Source organism: Centrocercus urophasianus, unplaced genomic scaffold, assembly GCF_019232065.1.
Source record: "Centrocercus urophasianus isolate 14NV4802_14NV808 unplaced genomic scaffold, USGS_Curo_1.0 seq_36, whole genome shotgun sequence".
Lineage (NCBI taxonomy): Eukaryota > Metazoa > Chordata > Aves > Galliformes > Phasianidae > Centrocercus > Centrocercus urophasianus.
The window spans coordinates 3,838,224-3,856,933 of NW_024884933.1; the positions used below are offsets into that span (position 1 = coordinate 3,838,224).

Here is an 18,710-nt window from a genome sequence, read left to right on the forward strand (position 1 = left end):
GTCTTGTTGGAAGCTCAGGGTGCTGCTGTGAGCAGCTGTTTGGCTTTTATTGCAAATAGTGCAGCTTGCCCTCTGGCAAACTTGGAAATATTCATCTCTCAACAATTTTAGAAATGTTGTGGCTACAGCTTATCATTTAAAGGGAGAATATCCTTTTGGGACATGCATGAGGTTAAACATATTCCAGTAGGCTCCGTGTTTATGAAGGAGGCCAGCAAGTGTTGTTGTAACCTCTTGGTTGTTGTTGTTCTTTTGAAGTTCTCAATTGTAAGTGCTTCTCCTTTGCTTTCTGACACCTTGATTGCCACGTGAATACAAGCCACTAATTAAACTGATCACTCACTGCCTCCTGGGAAGCATCAGAACGCTGTGTGAGCAGGGATAAGGACTGCAGTGTTCAGTAAGCATGGAATACCTGGGCTTCCAAGGCACGTTGGCTCAGTCTGGATGTAACAGCAAAGAGATCTGGAGCCCTTAATTGATACAGCTGCTTGTTTATGAGCTGGTAATGAGGGATGGGCGGTGCCAGAAGGCCAAGACAGGACACAGGGTGATGGGAGTTGTTGGGCACCCACAGCAGGGTCTGCTTGTGCTGGATGGGGTGAGGTGCAGAGAGAGGCAGCAGCCATCTCTCAAACCCCTTCAGGAGCTGATCACAGTCCATGTCAAAGCCCATAAGGTCTGTAGCCATTTGCTCGGCCAGCACTGCCTGCTATGTTAGCAGCTTTTCCATCTCCAGATATATGAAGGTGCCTTTTTTAGCACCACAGTCATCACTGGCTCAGAAATCTGCCCAAACTGGGAGAAAGAGCCATCAGAAGGTGAGCTTTCCCACTGGTGGGAATCTTGGGTTTCTGCTCCTGCCTCTGAGTTCTGCGCTGCTGAGAATTAGCAGCACCTTTCACTTCTGAACTCATGTGTAGGCATTACAGTAAGCTGCAGTGAATTGGTCTTTCTCATAAAGCTTTGTAACTCTTACCGTTGCCTTTTAGTTGGGTTTTGCTTGCTACAGACTTCTTTTCATGACAGAAAGAATTTGAGACAGAAGGAGCAGCAGTAACCGAGGGATAAGCTGCTCATGTGGCACCTTTTTGTGTTTGATGTCCTGCCTCGAGAGCCGTATTTCCACTATCGCTCCCATAAACAGGAAGAGCTGGGAGCACCCCGCGCCCTCTGCACTTCATCTAGAAAATCTCCTGCTTTGGAGGAATGTTCTTGGAGAGCAGTAAAAGGAAAACAGCTGTGCAGGGATCGGATCCGAGCGGACGGAGTCTGTTTAAAATCAAGGCTTAATGACGGGGGTGGCTGTCAGAGAGCTTTTGTTTGTGGGAAGTTTGTTCCTTTGTGCACAGCAGACTGAGCAGGAGAGCAGGAGCCCCTCTGTCCCAGTGCAATGCCTGCACTGAGGTGGCTGCACCAGCTCCTTCAGTGCTTCCAGGTGCAAAATGGGGATTATTGACTTGTTCAAGTGCTGCTTGGCTGCCCCAAAGGCTTTGGTTAGAGGTCAGGTTGAGCTGTCTCCAGCATGCAGTCAGGGCTCGGGCAGTTTTCATCACAAAGCAACTTGTTGCAGTGGTTTCAGCTGCAGTAAAAAAGAGATAGCGGGTTCTGCTCTGTTTGCACGATTTCATTTTCGCTTTCCTCATTAGCAAAGAGGGTTATTTCATGTAGTTTGTTGCCTCTTGTGTCATTTTTTGGTATTTTCCGAGCACTGTCTGTTTAAATACGGCTTCAATAAACGTCGAAACTCGGCAGCTCCCCTATGGGCGGTGAGCTGCAAAGGGCGGAAGCTGCATGTCAGTGCAGATAATGCTCACGTTTGACAAGCCAAGCCTTGTGTGATTCATCACAGATGTGTCTGGGAAACCTGAAACATCTGCTCCGTAGAGATGGGAGCACAGCAGTGTGCAGCACACCAGGGGCTGCGGCAGAGCTGGCGGCTCCCAGCAGCAGGCCTTGGTTCTCATTGCTGTATTGAAATGAAAGCAATTACAGTATTTGACATTCAGTACACAAATTACTAATTCCTTATTTACCTTTCATCTCTTCTTGTCCTGTTAAAAGGGGAAAATCGGATGGAACTGACAGAGTTTTCATCTTTTTGCTTTGGTTCCTTCTGTTGTCTTGCTCAGGGAAGTGCTGGGGCCGGGACTGGGCGGCATGCTGGGATCATTGCTGGGACAGATGGGGACCTGCAGAGCCACTGGGCCCACATATCTGCCTGCAGAGGAGCTAAGAGGGAACGCCGGTGGTGGGGAAGTGCTTTCCAGACCATCCATGTGCTGCTCAGGTGGGGGGATGGCAATGAGCTGCCACACTCCTTGTGCTGCAGACCCTCAGCTGGGAGCCGTGTACCGTATTACAGGTCTGCAGTGCTTCCAGTGAGGCAGTCAGCGATGGAACCAGTGCGATGAAATCATATCTGAGGACATGTTTTGATAAGGTTCTGTTTGTCCAATTGCCATCATGCAGTAATGAAGACACAAGCGAGAGCGTGAACACCTCACTGGGACGCAGGGGCATTAATCTCCTTGCTGAACATTACAGTATGACAATTAATTTTTTAATACAAGAGAGTGTGAGGCGCTGCTGTCCCTTCACTCGAGATGTCACTTTGTGCCCGTGTGCCCATTTGCAAATTGATCTTTCATTTAAATTAATTGAAGTTGACACGCGAGCCACGACGCGACGTCGTCTGCTCTGAGCTAGGATTACCAAAGTCTGCCGGTGTTTGGGGTCGGTGTGAGCTGCTGAGCGAGCTCAGCGACGTTCAGCCCCATAAAAGCCATAAAGCAGAGGAGCTGCTGTGGTCGAGGGAACCGTTCTGATTTTCCGGCAGCCATTATGTGCCGCAGTACAAAAACATTTTTTTCTTAACAGTCTTTTCTTAAGCTCAAAAATGGATTCCCCTCCAGCCACTGTCGTTCAATTATCACCTCAGGAAATGCACAGATCTAACTGATGATCTCTTTAAAGCAGCCGCAGTCCTCCACCCCTCCCACCCTTCGTTTCTCTTCCCGCTCCAGTCATTAAATGTAACGCTGCCGATGTATATTTTATGGGGTGACCCTGACGGCTGTCGCTTTGAGGACGTGCAGAGATAATAAGATTGTGCATGTAATGAAGGACAGATAAATAGAAGGCTGTTTACGGGATGGAGTGCGGTCGCTTTAACAGCTTTATGGCTTGCCGATGCACGCCTGCTCTCTCATGTGTGCACCCACGTGAGCCGCAGCCGACACCTCCGCCTTGGATCGTGCATTGCTGGGATGGGGCGAGTGAGAGTTCCCAGAAATTCGGGTAAGAGAAGCTGCGAAGGGGCAGTGAGTAGAAAACAAGTCCTTAACAGATGCGGGTAAGGCGAGCAGGTGCTTAACTCGTGGGCTGTTTTGATAACCTCTTAATTGATCTAGCTCCAGAGAGAGCCCTGCCTGGCGTACCTGGTGGCAGTGCTGGGGAACTGCTGTGACGCTATCTAGAGAGGATCTCATAATTAGTCATGGATGCAGCCAGCAGCCTGCGAGTCCCCTGGGGATCTCGGGGCCTCTGATTAACAAAGAGGAGTCTCTGGAGGAAGAAGCCGTAATTACAAAGCTTGCTTTTCCTTCTGGCATGACATACAGCTGGAGAGAGAGGGTCAACAGCTTCCAGCTGCGGCGGAGGCTCAGAACAAAGCAGTGCCTTGCTCTGTGCTGGTTGTGCAGAGCTGCTCCAACTGGTGCTTCCAGCCCTAGAAACAAGGAACGAGAGCTGCTCACCCAGAAAAGTTAGCAAAGAGTCCCTTCTGAGACTTGCTCGTTATCTTATTTCCTGCTGGGATATTGCAACCTTAATTGCAAACAGTGGAGAAAGTTAGCAAATAGGCTGCGTGGAAGTCATCAGTTAAGTGTGGCACTGAGCCCTGACACAGACATTCTTTGGGGCTGTGCACAATAACATTTGGATTCCTCTGTGGTTTGCTAAAACCCTACAGCCAAGTGATAGGAATGAAACAAGGGTACTGACCAAGAGAAAAGCAGCTCCTATTGAGGGCAGAAGAGGAGCTGCTGGGGAACACAGCCCTTGGCGGGGATGAGCCCAGCTCAGTAAACCTAGTGGTGATGTCTGGAGGAATTTTAGAGCCTGGCTGTCACCAGTGGGCTGTTCTGTGGCTTGAGGGGGGTCACAGTGGTTGCACTTTGCTTCTGTAAAGGTGTAATTTGGGGGAGGTGGAAGCTCTTGCTGTGTCTGCGAGGGCTGAGCAGGGCAGAATTGCTCAGCTGGCAAAAGCACTGAGAAAGCACAAAGCTGTATTGGATGGATGGCAGGTTTTTCCATACCAAAATGAAACCCAAAAACTACAGATGGAGCCTCAGCTGGGTTCCCAGGGAGCTCTGAGAGTGCTCCTGTATTAGGGGTGCATTGACAATTTGGCATGAAATCCTAGAGGCTTAGCCTGGGTGTCTCACATACCGACCTCTTTTGCTTCCCACTCAGCCAGATGGTTTTGCCAGGAGGTACAAAATGAAACCAGGGAGCTTACCTTGCTGTTTGCAGGACAGGGAGACACGATGAGGGCAGGGAGAGTTGGGAGCAGGAGAGCAGCAGTTCAGGAGATAATGGGTGGTTGGAGGAACTGCTGGATAAATACTGAGCCCCTCAAAGTACGCTGAGGCCTGCATGGTATTCCTTAGAAAGCACTGTGTGATTTTTAATTTGGTTTTTGTAGCATTAGTAAGGTATTGCTTGGTTTTAAAAGCCTCGCTTAACATTCTAGTAATGTTTTAGGTTATGCAGTATTCCGATGCAAGCATTAATCAGTGCTCCTGAACAGGCTGCAGAGACTCACTGCTTAATTAGAACATATGCAAACCTATTTGTCACAGCTGACAGAGCCACTCAGACCAGGCTGAGCACTATGGTTGTGCAGCCCATGTGCCTGGGTGGGCAGCACTGGGGCTGGTGGTGATGCTGGTGTGATGCTGGTGGTGATGCTGGTGGTGATGCTGGGGCTGTTCAGTCCAGGAGAGGTGCAGCATTAGCTGAAGTGGCACAGTGACACCCCGATGTGAATTCATTCAGACCACAGCTGGACAGTCTGTTCCCCTCTGCTCCGCTGCGGCTGGTGGTAGGGCTGTTTGGGGGAGTTGCTGTTTACCTTTGCTGTTTAATTACAGCCTCGCTGCCCCCCTGATATTTTTTCTCCTGACAGAGCTAGGCTCTGGGGAAATTAAAGAGCAATTAGGATGTTTGCTCACTCTGTTAAAGCACAACAGATACTTGAAGGTAAGTTGGTGCATTTGTGCGACAGGGAGCGGTGCTGCAGCAGGGCTGAGCCTTTGTGTACCCAAGGCAAGACTAAACACAAACACGGGGCACAGCTTGTACTGTGTGCTGTGCGTTTGCAAAGCAGTGATAAATGAGAGAGCAGGGCATGCTGCACTGCTGGCAGTTTGTTCAAGGCGGGGAGGAAGCAATAAGGGCTGCCCTGGGGTTGTGCAATGTGGCTGGGACAAGTGGGCTGAGCTGCAGGAGCTGAGGCTGGTGGGAGTTGTAAGAGAAAGGCTGAGGGGTTTATTGCTGAGAGATGGCAGCGTGGTGCTGGGGAGGATGGAGGCTGTTGGGAAGCTCCTGGCCAGTGGGTCTGCAGCATTTCTTTCCCTTTAAACTCAAAGCCTGGAACTCAGGGAGAAGGATATGAAGTGTGGCTTTTTCTGTGTGTCCCTGAAGCAGGAAGGCATTGGCGTGGCCTTGGCAGGAGATAGGAAGAGGGTGAGCTGCTGGCAGCTCGTGGGATGGGTGCAAGCTGAGCTGCAGGGCGATGGGCGGCTGCAGGGCCTCATGGTGAGGTGAGCTGAGAGCACCACAACAAAATGATTGTTGCAGTCCATTCATGTTTGTGCTTCTCTGTTTGCTTGCAAGCAAAAACATGGGCTAATTTGCAAGGCTGCCTTTTGTAAGCGGGCCTTTTGATCAATGCCCGCCTGTGTTAATGTTTCAGTAGGCTATTGATTTCTGCAACAGCTTTTGTTCCCTGAATTGATGTGCGCCGGGGTTCGGCAGCGCTCGCTCTGCATGTTTGATTAAAGTTCATTTGACTTCTCTTGCAGCCAAGCTGGGAGCTGTTTTCCTCCCGTCGATAGAACCGAGGCTTTCCCGACTGTTCCCTTTGTGCTGAGCTGCTGCCACCCGTGCAGCCCCAGCGCGCTGCTTCTAATCCTTCCAGGCTGCTTTAATCCCCCAGGTAGACAATACAGCATTGGATGGCCAGGCAGCTAATAAGATCTGGCGTGGAATTTTTGTGGTGCGGTGTGCGTGCAGCACAGGCATCTTCTGTTTGTGCTTCCCCTGTGCCTGCTGCTGCTGTCTGTGGGGAAGTTGAGTCACTCGCTGATAAAGGGATTGCAGTGGTGGCACAGTTCATTGTTGAATAAACTTTGCTTTCAGCTTTATGCAGTGCAGTTCTGAGAGGTTCTCAGGGAAAAGAGAAGTGCTGTGATCACAGAAATGGTATTTTTCATAAGTACCATTTCTTCATTCCTTAAACGAGCTTTTTTTATGATGCAGTGCAAGCGTGAGTTGTTAAACTTCCCCTGGGACCTGATGGGTTCACCGTGTGTAAATAGAGCTCAAATAGGTTTCCTCTTTTATGATGGGAGGAAAACAGATTGGATTCCACCCTGCCATTGCCATATGTCAGAGGACACGTCAATTCACCGACATCCAGACGGACGATTTACCGACTTGTTCCTTGGTGCTGGCACCTGAGGTTTGCTCTCAATGAATTTATAGGCATCGTTTGTAAGAGGCTTTGTGTGCTGAACAGCATTGCCCACGCTTCTCTGCAGAGCCCTGTGTGCCTCCTGGTGCCACTGGTGCCCTTGGTGCCCAGCAAGCAGCATTGGGCAGACGTGGAGCGTGCTGCTCAGAAGGTGGAATGGCAGAGCAGCAGGGCTCTGTGTGCCTCCAGAAACACATCTCAGCTGCCTCTGTCAGTAGCCAGAATCGTGGTTGTGCTCTTTTCTTGGCGTTTCTATTTTCGAATGAGGCGCGGATAAAACCCTTCAAGTGTCTCAGATGTCAGCAGTTAATGTGTAGAACAACATCCTCCTTTTGTCTTACAAGTGTTTCGGCGGTGCAGATGTTAGTTGCAGCTGTAATTGCTTGTTTGAGGCCCTTGGGAGAGGTTGGATTAAGGGTGTGTCTTTATTAGCCTCAGATTGAGTGATGTGCCCCACTGAGAGCAGGCTGGGGTTATGGGGTCTGGTTGCACACAGTGCAGTTCAGCCCTCTCTGTGGGCAGCCCAGGTGTGTTGGTGTTGATGCCAGTTTCCAAGGGGTTGCTCAGAGTTCCTCCGTTTCCTCTTGCAACTTGAAAGGAGCAGCACCTTCTCCCTTGGAGGCAGACAAGTTGCCAGGAAATGATGGGCTTTCAAAGTAAGAGAAGGGAGATTAAAGCCCCACGCTGTGCAGCTGCAGGGCAGGGGCTCCTGGGGGCTCTGCAGTGCCAGGCTGGAGACCTCAGCCCTCTGTTCCAGGGGAGGTGGAGGGCAGCAGAAGGCCCTTGGCTGCTTCTGTGCCTCCCTTCTCCCCCCCCAGCAGCGAACAACAGTCACTGAAGGTTTTTCTGTTCTATCTAAAGGATTCTTTTCTCTGGCTGAAACGCATCGTGAAGTTTCCTGTAAAAACACGTGTGCACGTAGATAGAGCAGGGGGGAGGAGAAAAGCTGACAAGTCAGAATTGCTTGCCCCTCTAACATATTCCTTCTGTATTTGCAGGGAGAACTAATCACCTTCTATTACTATTGGAAGAAAACCCCTGAAGCAGCAAGTTCTCGAGCCCACCGTAGGCATCGAAGGCAGGCTGTGTTTCGGAGAATTAAAACTCGAACTGCTTCCACTCCGGTCAACACTCCCTCCAGGCCCCCCTCCAGTGAATTCTGTAAGTGGAAGCTGAAAGCAATGCATTTGCCTTTGTTTAGGTGCATGGAGAGACGGTAACATAGTGGTGCTGTACCTCTGAGTGAATATGGCAAGGAAATGGAGTTCAGGCAGCTGCCCTCTGCTGTTCTTGTACCATTATGCTGGAATGTGGTAGGCATCTTTGATCAGCAGTGCTGTGTGTAGTTGTTAAAAGCATCGTGTTAGGATGGAAACACTGCCCTGGTGCTGAATTGTCTTGGTTTCGTGTGGCACTTTCTCCAGGCTTATTACAGTAATGGGAATGAGAAAATGCAAAAGAAGTCCTTTCATCCTTACACAGTGACCATTCCATCTGCTTTATCACAGCGTGGTGCTGCAGGCAGTGCTCCTGTGTCTTCATTTATCATAGAAGTGCTTTGGCCTTGATTGAAGCAGAAGGGTCGAAAGAAGGAATAATTGCCCAAAGCAGCGAGATGTGCTGTGTTGTAAGAGGTTATGGTTAGTTATGTGGTTGTGCATTTATGAATGTTTCTGTCAGAGGCTGATGGCATCCGTGGACTGAACAGAGCACGTTTTGTGTGCCTTTTAAAGGCACTGTGTGGAAGGCAGGATTTTACACAGTGTTATTAATGTGGGGGTAGTAGAGAGTATGTTAAGTAGGGAAGGAGGGAGAATTGTGGGGAGAGAAGGAGTGAGACAGCAAGGGCTGCTAGCTGCTCTGTGCTGAGATTGATGGGATTTATGGCCGTTCCTGCGTGCACAAGAAGTGCAGGTCTTGGCTGTACAGCTCAGTCCAGGACAGCTCATCCGAGTTCGTGTGGCTGAAAGGGTTGGTATGGATCTGACTGCAGGATGAGAGTAAAAATCAGCTTACTCAAAGAAACAGAGTTGTAGCCTGATGTTAGCTGTGCAGCTGAGGTTTAAACACTGGTGAGAATTAAGGCAGAAATAAGTGGTGGTGGTGCCAGCAGCCAGTGGCAAGAGCTGTAACACTCTGTAACCTGCATGTATGACAAAATAGCCTCCCAGAACCTTTAGAAATTCAGTGTTCTTGCATCAGAGGCTTCTTTTCTAATTAAAGACGTGAAGAAAAGATGCCACACGTCAGACTGATACCCTTAACAGAGTTTTCTGCTGGTGACAATTTACAATCCATTACATTGTTAATTCATAGTGAGTGGTTAGAAAAGTGCAGTGCTCTCAACAAGGAAGGATTTGGTCGAGAGTTGTTTTAGAAGACAAGGAAGGGTAAAGTTTGTGGTGTGTGCAGATTTTCTGTGGTTTAAGCGGTGCTTTTTAGCTCTCAGCATCATAGTTAGATAATGTGTTACATGCTGCTTGCAGCAAAGGAAGGTGTCTGGGGCCATGTTCTCTGCTTCTTTGAAATGGGACATTCTTAAGATGTAATGTTGCTACAGGTTGCATTTCAAGGAGCCTCGCATTAAGGACTGGAAAGCTAATAGGATCCTGCTTTAAATTTGACCAGGTTCTGGACACAAAGCTGCTTTCTCTCCTAAATCGTTCTGTAGGAACACTGCCTCTCTTGCTAGCACAGTGGTGAGCAACAGCTTAATTGGAAAGATATCATCTACCAAACCAAAGGCTCTGTGAATTGGATAATTGGATCACTTTGTACATTCCTGGAATGCTTTTTTTTTTCATCTGTAGATTCAGCACGTCATGTCTTGTTTAGTTTGCAGAACTGATATGATGGACAGCCAAGGCAGAGTGGTTGTAGGAAGTCACAGAATTTAAACAAGAGCCATCATTGCTGATGGTTATTGCAGCCAGGTAGGCAGAAACAGAAAATCCTGCTGAATTTTTGTTTTTTCTTTCCCTCTTCTCGTCTTTTTCTTTAAATATTCAGTGGACTTGAGCTCGGCCAGTGAAGATGACTTCGACAGTGAGGACAGTGAACAGGAGCTGAAGGGCTACGCCTGCCGTCACTGCTTCACAACCAGTACGTGCCTGATTCTTGCTGTGCTTCCCTGCCTCTCTGCTGCCTTTTCTACACAGGTTCATCCGAGCATGTGCTTGTGTGTACAGCTGTTCAGAAAACGTGGGGTTGAATCAGCTGAAACATGCAGCACTCAGAGCAGAGTTGGTAATGCCTTATGGCTGCAAATTACTATTGCTGAGACAGTGGAGAGTCCTGGGAGGTAACCATCTATGCAGTACAATCTGCAAATCTAAACAAAGTTCTTGATATAATGTGTTTGTGCCCAGCAAGTCAACACTGAGCAGCGACTGTCCCATGCAAAACTTCTTCATAGGGCACCAACATGGAGGCTGCCTTGCATTTGGGTGCATGCGTGGCGTGGTGGGAGCCCCTGGTAAGGGAAGGAAGTGAGAAGTGCACGGTTCACTTCTCTTTTAAGAAGCCCCAGCTTTGGAGAATAATAGCTGCCTGTCACTTCCCAGGTAGAGCAGATGAGACTTCTTCCTTTGTTATTTTCAGAGCTCAAGTTGCTTAAGTAAACAAGTGTTTTTTAAATTGAACATTGAAGAAGCTGTGCACCGGAAGGCAGATGAAGCTTGGAACAGGGCAAAGTTTGTGGAGATTGCACAGTTAGCTGCAAGTAGAAAAGCAGATACTTCCGTAGTGGTGTGGATTTCCTGGTGGGTTGGGGTTGGTTTTTTTTTTGCTTTGTTTTTGTAATAATGCAATACACTTATGCTGACCATCTAGCAGATTGCATATTTCTAAGCTGTTGCTTTTTCTGCCCCAAGCCTCCAAGGACTGGCACCACGGCGGTCGAGAAAACATCTTACTGTGCACAGATTGTCGTATTCACTTCAAGAAGTACGGAGAGCTGCCACCCATTGAGAAGCCCGTAGACCCTCCACCCTTTATGTTTAAGCCTGTCAAAGAGGAAGATGATGGACTTAGTGGAAAGCATAGCATGAGGACAAGGAGGAGTCGTGGCTCGGTAGGCTTCGCACTGTTGGTTCCTTGACATTTCTGCTTGTTCTGTTGTTTAAGTGGTCTAAAATGAGACTGAATTCCTCTGTCCCACCTGTTTGCTTCTCATCCAAGAGAGTACTGCACTGGGAGGGAAGCAGCAGTAATTACTGGAACCTACTCTGCTGTGGTTCCTTATGGCGTAGCAGCAGCACTGTGAAACTGTGGGTGGTTTCAGCAGTTGGACTCGATTGTTTTGCATGCCCACAGACATATATATATGCATACACATATATAATTTTTCTTAATGGAACTGTGGGTCTCCACCCCCTCACCCCCTGTGTGTGTGTATGCACACTTAAAAACATGTATGCATGTTTTATGGAGAAAATGCAGCACGTGGACAATAGCAGCTGAGGGAGCATCATGTTCTCATTTCTAGCAGACAGTACTTAAGGTACACCACACTCAGTGTCTTGGTGTAGGCACAGAAAGTAATTTGCCTCGCTTTTAAGCTGAGATGAACTTTCAAGGAAGAATTATAAATAAAAAAAACAATCAAGTATTCTGGTTTATTTCTTCTTTGAAGCTCTTAGCAGGAACGCTCTGTCCGTGCCCTTTTTGTAAGGCAGGAAAAAATCAGCTGAACAAATGCTGACTCGATAAACTTGTATGTCTGTTACACAACTAGATGTCTACACTACGTAGTGGTCGTAAAAAGCAGCCAGCCAGCCCTGATGGTAGAGCCTCACCCATTAACGAAGACATCCGTTCCAGCGGCCGCAACTCTCCCAGTGCTGCCAGCACCTCCAGCAATGACAGCAAAGCAGATTCAGTGAAGAAGTCCACCAAGGTAAAATCTCCCCATCTTTCTTTTTGTGTCAGAACTGGGCCCCTGAGGCCTCTTCCATCAGCTTGATAAGGTGCAGATTCGAGGGGGCCGGGGGATCTGTCAGTGACACAGAAATCCCTACGTGTGTAGCTGTGCAAAACATTTAATGATGCATCTCAGTGATGCTTTATTCCCGTGCATACAGATGTGATAAGAGCCATTAAAGTATCCCCACATAACCTTACTGCTCTTGTGATAAACTAATCCTTCATTTTCGGATGCAAATGCAAGCGTTAGGCTCACGGAAGTAATACCTATCAGAAATGCTACATCCAAGACAAGTAGACAGTTTTGGTTTCTTAAGCAGTACTTAATCTTTATTTATAAAGGAATATGAATGTGTAATAATTGAGACTACTTCCATTACTGTTTTGCAAGCAGTTTGCTTGATTTTCAGAGCTAGCTGACGCTTCAGTCTGTTTCACTGAGTGCTTTTCCAAGAGAGCACTGACAAAACAAAGGCAGATGAACAAGGAAGTGTGCATTAAGCAGTGTAAATTGAAAAGCAGCAAATTAAAAAGAAGTATATATTATTTCAGGCTCTTAGCAGGAGTGCTCCATCCATGCCCTTTCTGTAAGAGAGGAAAAAATAAGAAGTTGAGCAAATGCTGACTTGGCTTGGTGTTAAATTCTGGAGATCTCAACTTCTGATAAGTTCTCCTGCTCCATAGGAACCCTCCTCATTCATTTGTGTTCAACATGATAGCACTGACTTGCATTTCGTTTACTTCTGTGTTTACATCACTGGTAACTGTCCTCTTCTGCTTCATTTGTGGCAGAAAATAAAAGAAGAGGTTTCTTCTCCTCTGAAGAACTCCAAGAGGCAGCGGGAGAAGGCAGCGTCGGACACAGAGGAGCCCGAAAGGTCCAGTGCCAAAAAATCCAAAACTCAAGTGAGTCCCACAGAGAAATATTTTCATTTTTGGAAACAGTTTGAGTGTGGGAGGGAGCGCAAATCCACTAACAAACCCAAAACACAAAACCAATTTAGGCCACAGCAAATTTTAACTTAATCTGTGGCTAGAAAGCAACCCATATTATAATATGTTCCATCTGTTGGAGAGCAGTGGAACAACGTAGGGTAAGTTCAGGAGTCTGTTTGTTTGTTTTATACTTAAGCAATATAGGAGGAACATACTGAGTTTATTTCCCCACACACACACCTCAGTTTGTTTTTTTTTTTAATTGAAATTTGGCTTTCCCTTTTCTTTGACAAGTTAGAACAACACTGCAGTTGTCGTAATCTAATGGTATCTGGGCTGAGCCTTCTCTTCTCCAGGCTGGGCAGCCCCAGCTCTCCTTGCATCTGCTCCAGCCCTGCACTCAGCCTCAGGGCCCTTCATTGGGTTCTCCCCATGTGTCCATCTCTGGTTCTGGGGGCCTGGAACTGGGTGTGCTGCAGTGGCACCACCTGTGCTGCTTTGTCCCATGAGATTCAGAGGTTGTTACTGGCACTCCAGCACACGTGCATGGTGATTCTCTATGGCACGCTGCATGCAGTTCCTCACACACACTGATTGCTCTCCCCTTCTCCTGCAGGAGATCAGCAGGCCAAACTCTCCCTCGGAGGGTGAGGGTGAAGGTGAGAGCTCTGACAGCCGCAGCGTCAACGACGAAGGGAGCAGCGACCCCAAGGACATCGACCAGGATAACCGGAGCACGTCACCCAGCATCCCCAGCCCTCAAGACAATGAGAGCGACTCAGATTCATCCGCTCAGCAGCAAGTGCTGCAGGCGCAGCCCCAAGTGCTGCAGGCACCCAGCAGCTCCGGCCAGGCTCCTCCTGCCATGCCCCCCATCCCAGCTCAGCTGCCAGCACCGCTGCCTGCAGCCTCGAGTGCTTCCGCAGCTCCTCCGCAGGTTTCACCACCAGCATCCCAGGCCCCCAGCCAGCCCCAGGCCGCCGCGCCGCCTCCTCCTCATTCCCACATCCAGCAAGCCCCTGCATTGCACCCGCAGAGACTGCCATCGCCTCACCCGCCCCTGCAGCCTCTGAACGCATCGCAGAGCCAGCCGGCCCCAGCCTCATCGCAGCCCCACTCGCAGCCTCCGCTGCACGCTCAGCCCCAGCCCGCCCCGCACAGCCTGCAGGCGCAGCCCCTGCTGCCTCATCCCGTACCCCCCCAGCCGTTCTCGCTCCCCACACAGTCTCCTCAGTCTCAGGTTCCCCTTCAGACACAAGCACCGTCTCACTCCCACTCTGCACTGCAGGTGTCTCAGCCCTCCCTGCCAGCCGCAGCCCCGCTGCAGCAGGCCCAGCCTCCGCGGGAGCAGCCGCTGCCCCCCGCCCCCATGGCCATGCCTCACATCAAGCCTCCCCCCACCACCCCCATCCCGCAGCTTCCCACCCCTCCATCCCACAAGCACCCTCCTCATCTCTCCGGCCCTTCTCCGTTCTCGATGAACTCCAACCTGCCTCCGCCACCAGCTCTAAAACCCCTGAGCTCCCTCTCCACTCACCACCCTCCATCCGCGCACCCTCCTCCCCTGCAGCTGATGCCCCAGAGCCAGCCGCTGCAGTCCTCGCAAGCCCAGCCTCCCGTCCTGACCCAGAGTCAGAGCCTTCCTCCATCCGCCGCTCATCCCCCATCCGGACTCCACCAGGTATCCTCTCAGCCCCCCTTTTCTCAGCATCCCTTTGTCCCTGGAGCCCCACCGTCCATCACCTCTCCTTCGTGCCCTTCCACTTCCACGCCGCCTGCCGTGCCCGGCATCCCGCTTCAGACCTCCATCTCCACGTCAGCAGCTTCTAGTGGGAGCGTGCCGGTGGTGACGTCCTGCACGCTGCCACCTGTCCAGATCAAAGAGGAGGTTCCCGATGAGGCTGAGGAACCAGAAAGCCCTCCGCCTCCACCACGGAGTCCATCGCCAGAGCCAACGGTGGTGGATACACCGAGTCATGCCAGCCAGTCCGCCAGGTATGGAGGTTGGCAGCAGCTGCACTTCTTTAGCAGAACCCAAAAGCTTGCATCTCACTTGCTTGTTGCAGTGGAATTGCTTTCCTTTTTGTCAAGAAAAGATTTTGTTAAGGACTTTCCTCTGCTGATGTACAGACCCTGCATTAAGCAGTGACTCTGTTTCCCTTTCACCCTTCCCAAGGATAGCTGAGGGAGATAAGTGAATCTTCCTGCCTCCCATGCCTGGTTCTTGCAGGAAGGCTTGCTGAGCTGAAGTGAGAGTGTTGCATGGTGGAGTTCTCCTTACTCTCATAATTGTCCTTATGTTGGCGGGTCAGTTTTTATTGAAGTCAGCTGAAACTTTGCCTCCTTGTGCTGTGGAAGAAGGCTTCTGAATGCGTGTGAGAAATCAGCTTCAGTGAGATGTGAATGTGTTTCACACGTCCATCTTGTCAGCCCTTGTTTTAATCAGGGCTTTGCTGTTTTTCTCTGTAAAGGTGCTTTTTCAGGCAGGGTATTAGAGGTTGTACTTGTGAGAGGAGCATTGCACTTTGCTTGTCTGTGTTGTCTCCTGGCACAGTTAATTCCTTTTATTCCCTGTCAGTGAAGCAGGTGGTGCTGTTGTAAGTGTGCACTGATAACTTTTCCTCCTTGACATACAGCTCTTAAACTTCAGACTTCTACCTTCCCAGAGCTGACCTCTTTCTGTTTTGTTTCCCTCAGGTTTTATAAGCACCTGGACCGTGGCTACAATTCGTGCTCAAGAGCAGATTTGTACTTCATGCCTCTGGCAGGATCCAAACTGGCCAAGAAGAGAGAAGAGGCCATTGAAAAGGCCAAAAGGGAGGCGGAGCAGAAAGCCAGAGAAGAGAGGGAGAGAGAGAAAGAAAAAGAGAAGGAAAGAGAGAGAGAACGTGAGCGTGAGAGAGAAGCAGAAAGAGCTGCGGTAGGTTTATTTGTAGCTAAAAGCTGCTTAGGAGGGTTGGCATGGATAGTGTGCCTAAATACACGTGCAACCAGGTATCTGTGAATATGGGAGCTGTGTGTTAAGTGAATGCCAACCCGCTCTGGGCATTCCCAGCCTGCCTGTCACTTTCTTCTCTAAAGGAAGTAGAGGGTTTCTATTCCCAGCCTATAATTGTGTGTGGGAAGCCAGTGCAGCTGGGGATAACTGGGCCAGGTGTTTACATTACTTGCAGTAGAAGCTCAGATATGAAAAACACTCTGTAGGTGTAGATACAGTGAATTATTTGCGTAACTTCCACCACTTTTGCAGTGCAGGCACAAAATCGTTGCTGAAAAAGGGATATGAAGGCTTTAAATCTGAAGGCACCTTGATTAAAGACACACAACTCTATTTTTTGTGATGGGAATTCCCAAACTGCGGTCTCACTATAGAAAATCAGCACAGTTAATTCTTTGTTTTTCGTTTTGGTGGCCTGTTGGAAAGGAACGATGACCTTTGGGCCCGTAGCACGGGGAGGTCGTTGGCGCGTTATGCAGCACAAGGAGGGAAATGGATGCCAGCGTGGGTAAGCCAAACGAGTTGAACTGAAACATCTCTTCCCCCGTTTGTGCAGCAGAAGGTATCCAGCTCCTCCCACGAAGGCCGCCTCGGAGAGTCGCAGCTCAGTGGGCCAGCACACATGAGGCCTTCGTTTGAACCCCCACCGACGACCATCGCCGCCGTCCCTCCTTACATTGGCCCGGACACACCTGCTCTACGAACGCTGAGCGAATACGCCCGTCCTCACGTCATGTCTCCAACAAACCGTAACCATCCCTTCTTCGTCCCCCTCAACCCCACCGACCCGCTCCTGGCCTACCACATGCCCGGCCTCTACAACGTGGATCCCACCATCCGGGAACGAGAGCTGCGGGAGAGGGAGATCCGGGAGCGAGAAATCCGGGAGAGGGAGCTGAGAGAGAGGATGAAACCTGGCTTCGAGGTGAAGCCCCCGGAGCTCGATGCGCTGCACCCGGCCACCAACCCCATGGAGCATTTTGCCAGGCACGGTGCACTGACTATTCCCCCAACGGCAGGACCTCACCCGTTTGCTTCCTTCCACCCGGGTTTGAACCCGCTCGAAAGAGAGAGACTCGCGCTGGCAGGCCCGCAGTTACGGCCTGAAATGAGCTACCCTGACAGACTGGCAGCTGAGAGAATACACGCGGAGCGGATGGCATCGCTGACAAACGACCCGTTGGCACGGCTGCAGATGTTCAACGTCACGCCCCACCATCACCAACACTCGCACATACATTCGCATTTACACCTACATCAGCAGGATCCCCTCCATCAAGGTGAGCCCGGGAGCTGGCCGAGCAGTTTGCTTGGAACCTCTGCCCGAAAGCCTGGAGTTGGGAGTCCTTTGTTTGCCTGTATGTAACTGTGGCTTTTGGGCAGTGTAAGATTGTGATTTTTAATGAAAGGGTGCAGGGCAGAAATGAAGTAAATGCTAAGTAACAGTACAGGGATCATAGAATTAAAGAGTGGGCTGAAAAGGACCACTGTGCTCATCCAGTTCCAACCCCCTGCTGTGTGCAGGGTCACCAGCCAGCAGCCCAGGCTGCCCAGAGCCACATCCAGCCTGGCCTTGAATGCCTGCAGGGATCCGCAGCCTCCTTGGGCAGCCTGTTCCAGTGATACCATTTAGACTCTGCACTGTCACTGTGAGATGTTTTTAAGGGCTTTTAAGAAAGCAGCAAGGACAACTTGATCTCTTCAGCCATTTGTCATGCCAACCACATGGCTTTAGTTGAGCTGAAGTTCCCTGTCACAGCTCTCCTAAGAAATATCTGAATTGATGGGTTGGCATCTTTCTAGTTACAGTGTATTTTTACATATGGAAAAGTTTTTCCCAAGGTATTCAGTAGTGTCAAAATGAATTGGTGCCTTGTTCATTTCTAAAGTAAGCTACACAGTTGCTCCTCTGAGGTGTCGAGAGTCTGGTGCTAAGCAGAATTTTTCTGGTCGTAGACCAGAGAGAACATTGCAAGCAGGGCACCAGGTGCAGGAGCAGCCAAGAAAGGAAAATGAGAGAAGTCCAAGTACTGACAGTGCAGCTCCTGGTGCTTCTGGGAACAAATGTACTGTTTGTGCAAGCAAATATAGCATACTTTGCCTTGGAGCATATGCATTAAACACGGCTTCCTTCCCTTCTTTTTGAGTAGGGGAAGAATTTGAATGCTGTTGCAGAAGCCAATTTGTGTAGCAAGAAATCAGCAGTCTCTTGTGAGATTAAGCAGTGAGAGTGTTTCAGGTAGGAGATGATAGCACTGAGGGTCAGCATTTCTAAAGCTGTGAACATTGCTTGAGAATGCACAAATTATGGGCTGGCTCAGTGTCAGGCAGGTTTTTGGTAGCCCCTTGGTAGCAGAAGAAATTTGTCATAGATGCTGTCTGTGCAGGGGTGCTGTTGTCAGGTAAGTCGTTCAAGCTCTGTGCAGGTAAGTCTGGGTACTGTCCTGTTATTTGTTCTGGAGCAGTGCAGTGGAAAGTGGAACAAGTGGCTGAGAAGTAGGGACTGAAGAACAGGGTTTATTGTGTTCGGAGACAAGCAGCTTAAGCTGTTTGCTAAATACCAGTGCACTCTGAACAGGGGGAAAGCTAATTATATAAGCAATTTAAGTATGTATCTATGTATACATACAGGGGAGAGAAATTGCAATACCAAATAAAGGTAAGAGCAGACGTATTTTTTTTAAGTTTTCAGGATTGAACAGGTTTCACTTTCTCAGTTCACCTGCCCTGGTCTGAGCGGGGCTGGTCAGCAAGCAAGCTGTGCTGCAGTGCATGTGGGGATGATGGAAGGAAAGCTTGGATGGTTTTGTTACTTTATTTTTTGTCACTTGGTGGATTTCTTGTTCTTGCAGAAATTGAAAGCCTCGAGTTGTTGCTTTAACAATTAAGACTGTTTGGCAAGCAGATGTCACTTCAAACACTTCAGGATAGAAAAGTGGGTTTCAAATTGGATGGAGCTGAGCTCCTGGTAATTACACGCCAATTAGGCCAAATGCCGATCCAGCTCAAGTGGTAACAGGGCTTTTGATCTCCCAGCAGTGAGTGATGCTTCCCCAAGCAGTTGATTGCTTTCTTTCTTTCCTTCTTCTAAAG

The 18,710-nt window shown here is 49.4% G+C and overlaps 1 protein-coding gene across 4 annotated transcripts in view; it reads left to right on the forward strand.

Moving 5' to 3' along the window:
- The window catches only part of RERE (arginine-glutamic acid dipeptide repeats), a 168,130-nt gene that overhangs the window by 145,098 nt on the left and 4,322 nt on the right, over positions 1-18,710 (forward strand). For 3 of the 4 annotated variants that reach the window (XM_042831792.1, XM_042831793.1, XM_042831795.1), the window contains 8 exons: positions 7,759-7,921; positions 9,770-9,862; positions 10,633-10,832; positions 11,496-11,657; positions 12,476-12,589; positions 13,236-14,614; positions 15,317-15,539; positions 16,174-16,897. In XM_042831792.1, the coding sequence (XP_042687726.1) occupies positions 7,759-7,921; positions 9,770-9,862; positions 10,633-10,832; positions 11,496-11,657; positions 12,476-12,589; positions 13,236-14,614; positions 15,317-15,539; positions 16,174-16,897 (3,058 nt within the window). The remainder of the gene's footprint in view (positions 1-7,758; positions 7,922-9,769; positions 9,863-10,632; positions 10,833-11,495; positions 11,658-12,475; positions 12,590-13,235; positions 14,615-15,316; positions 15,540-16,173; positions 16,898-18,710) is intronic. The other variant, XM_042831794.1, reaches the window with a different exon arrangement.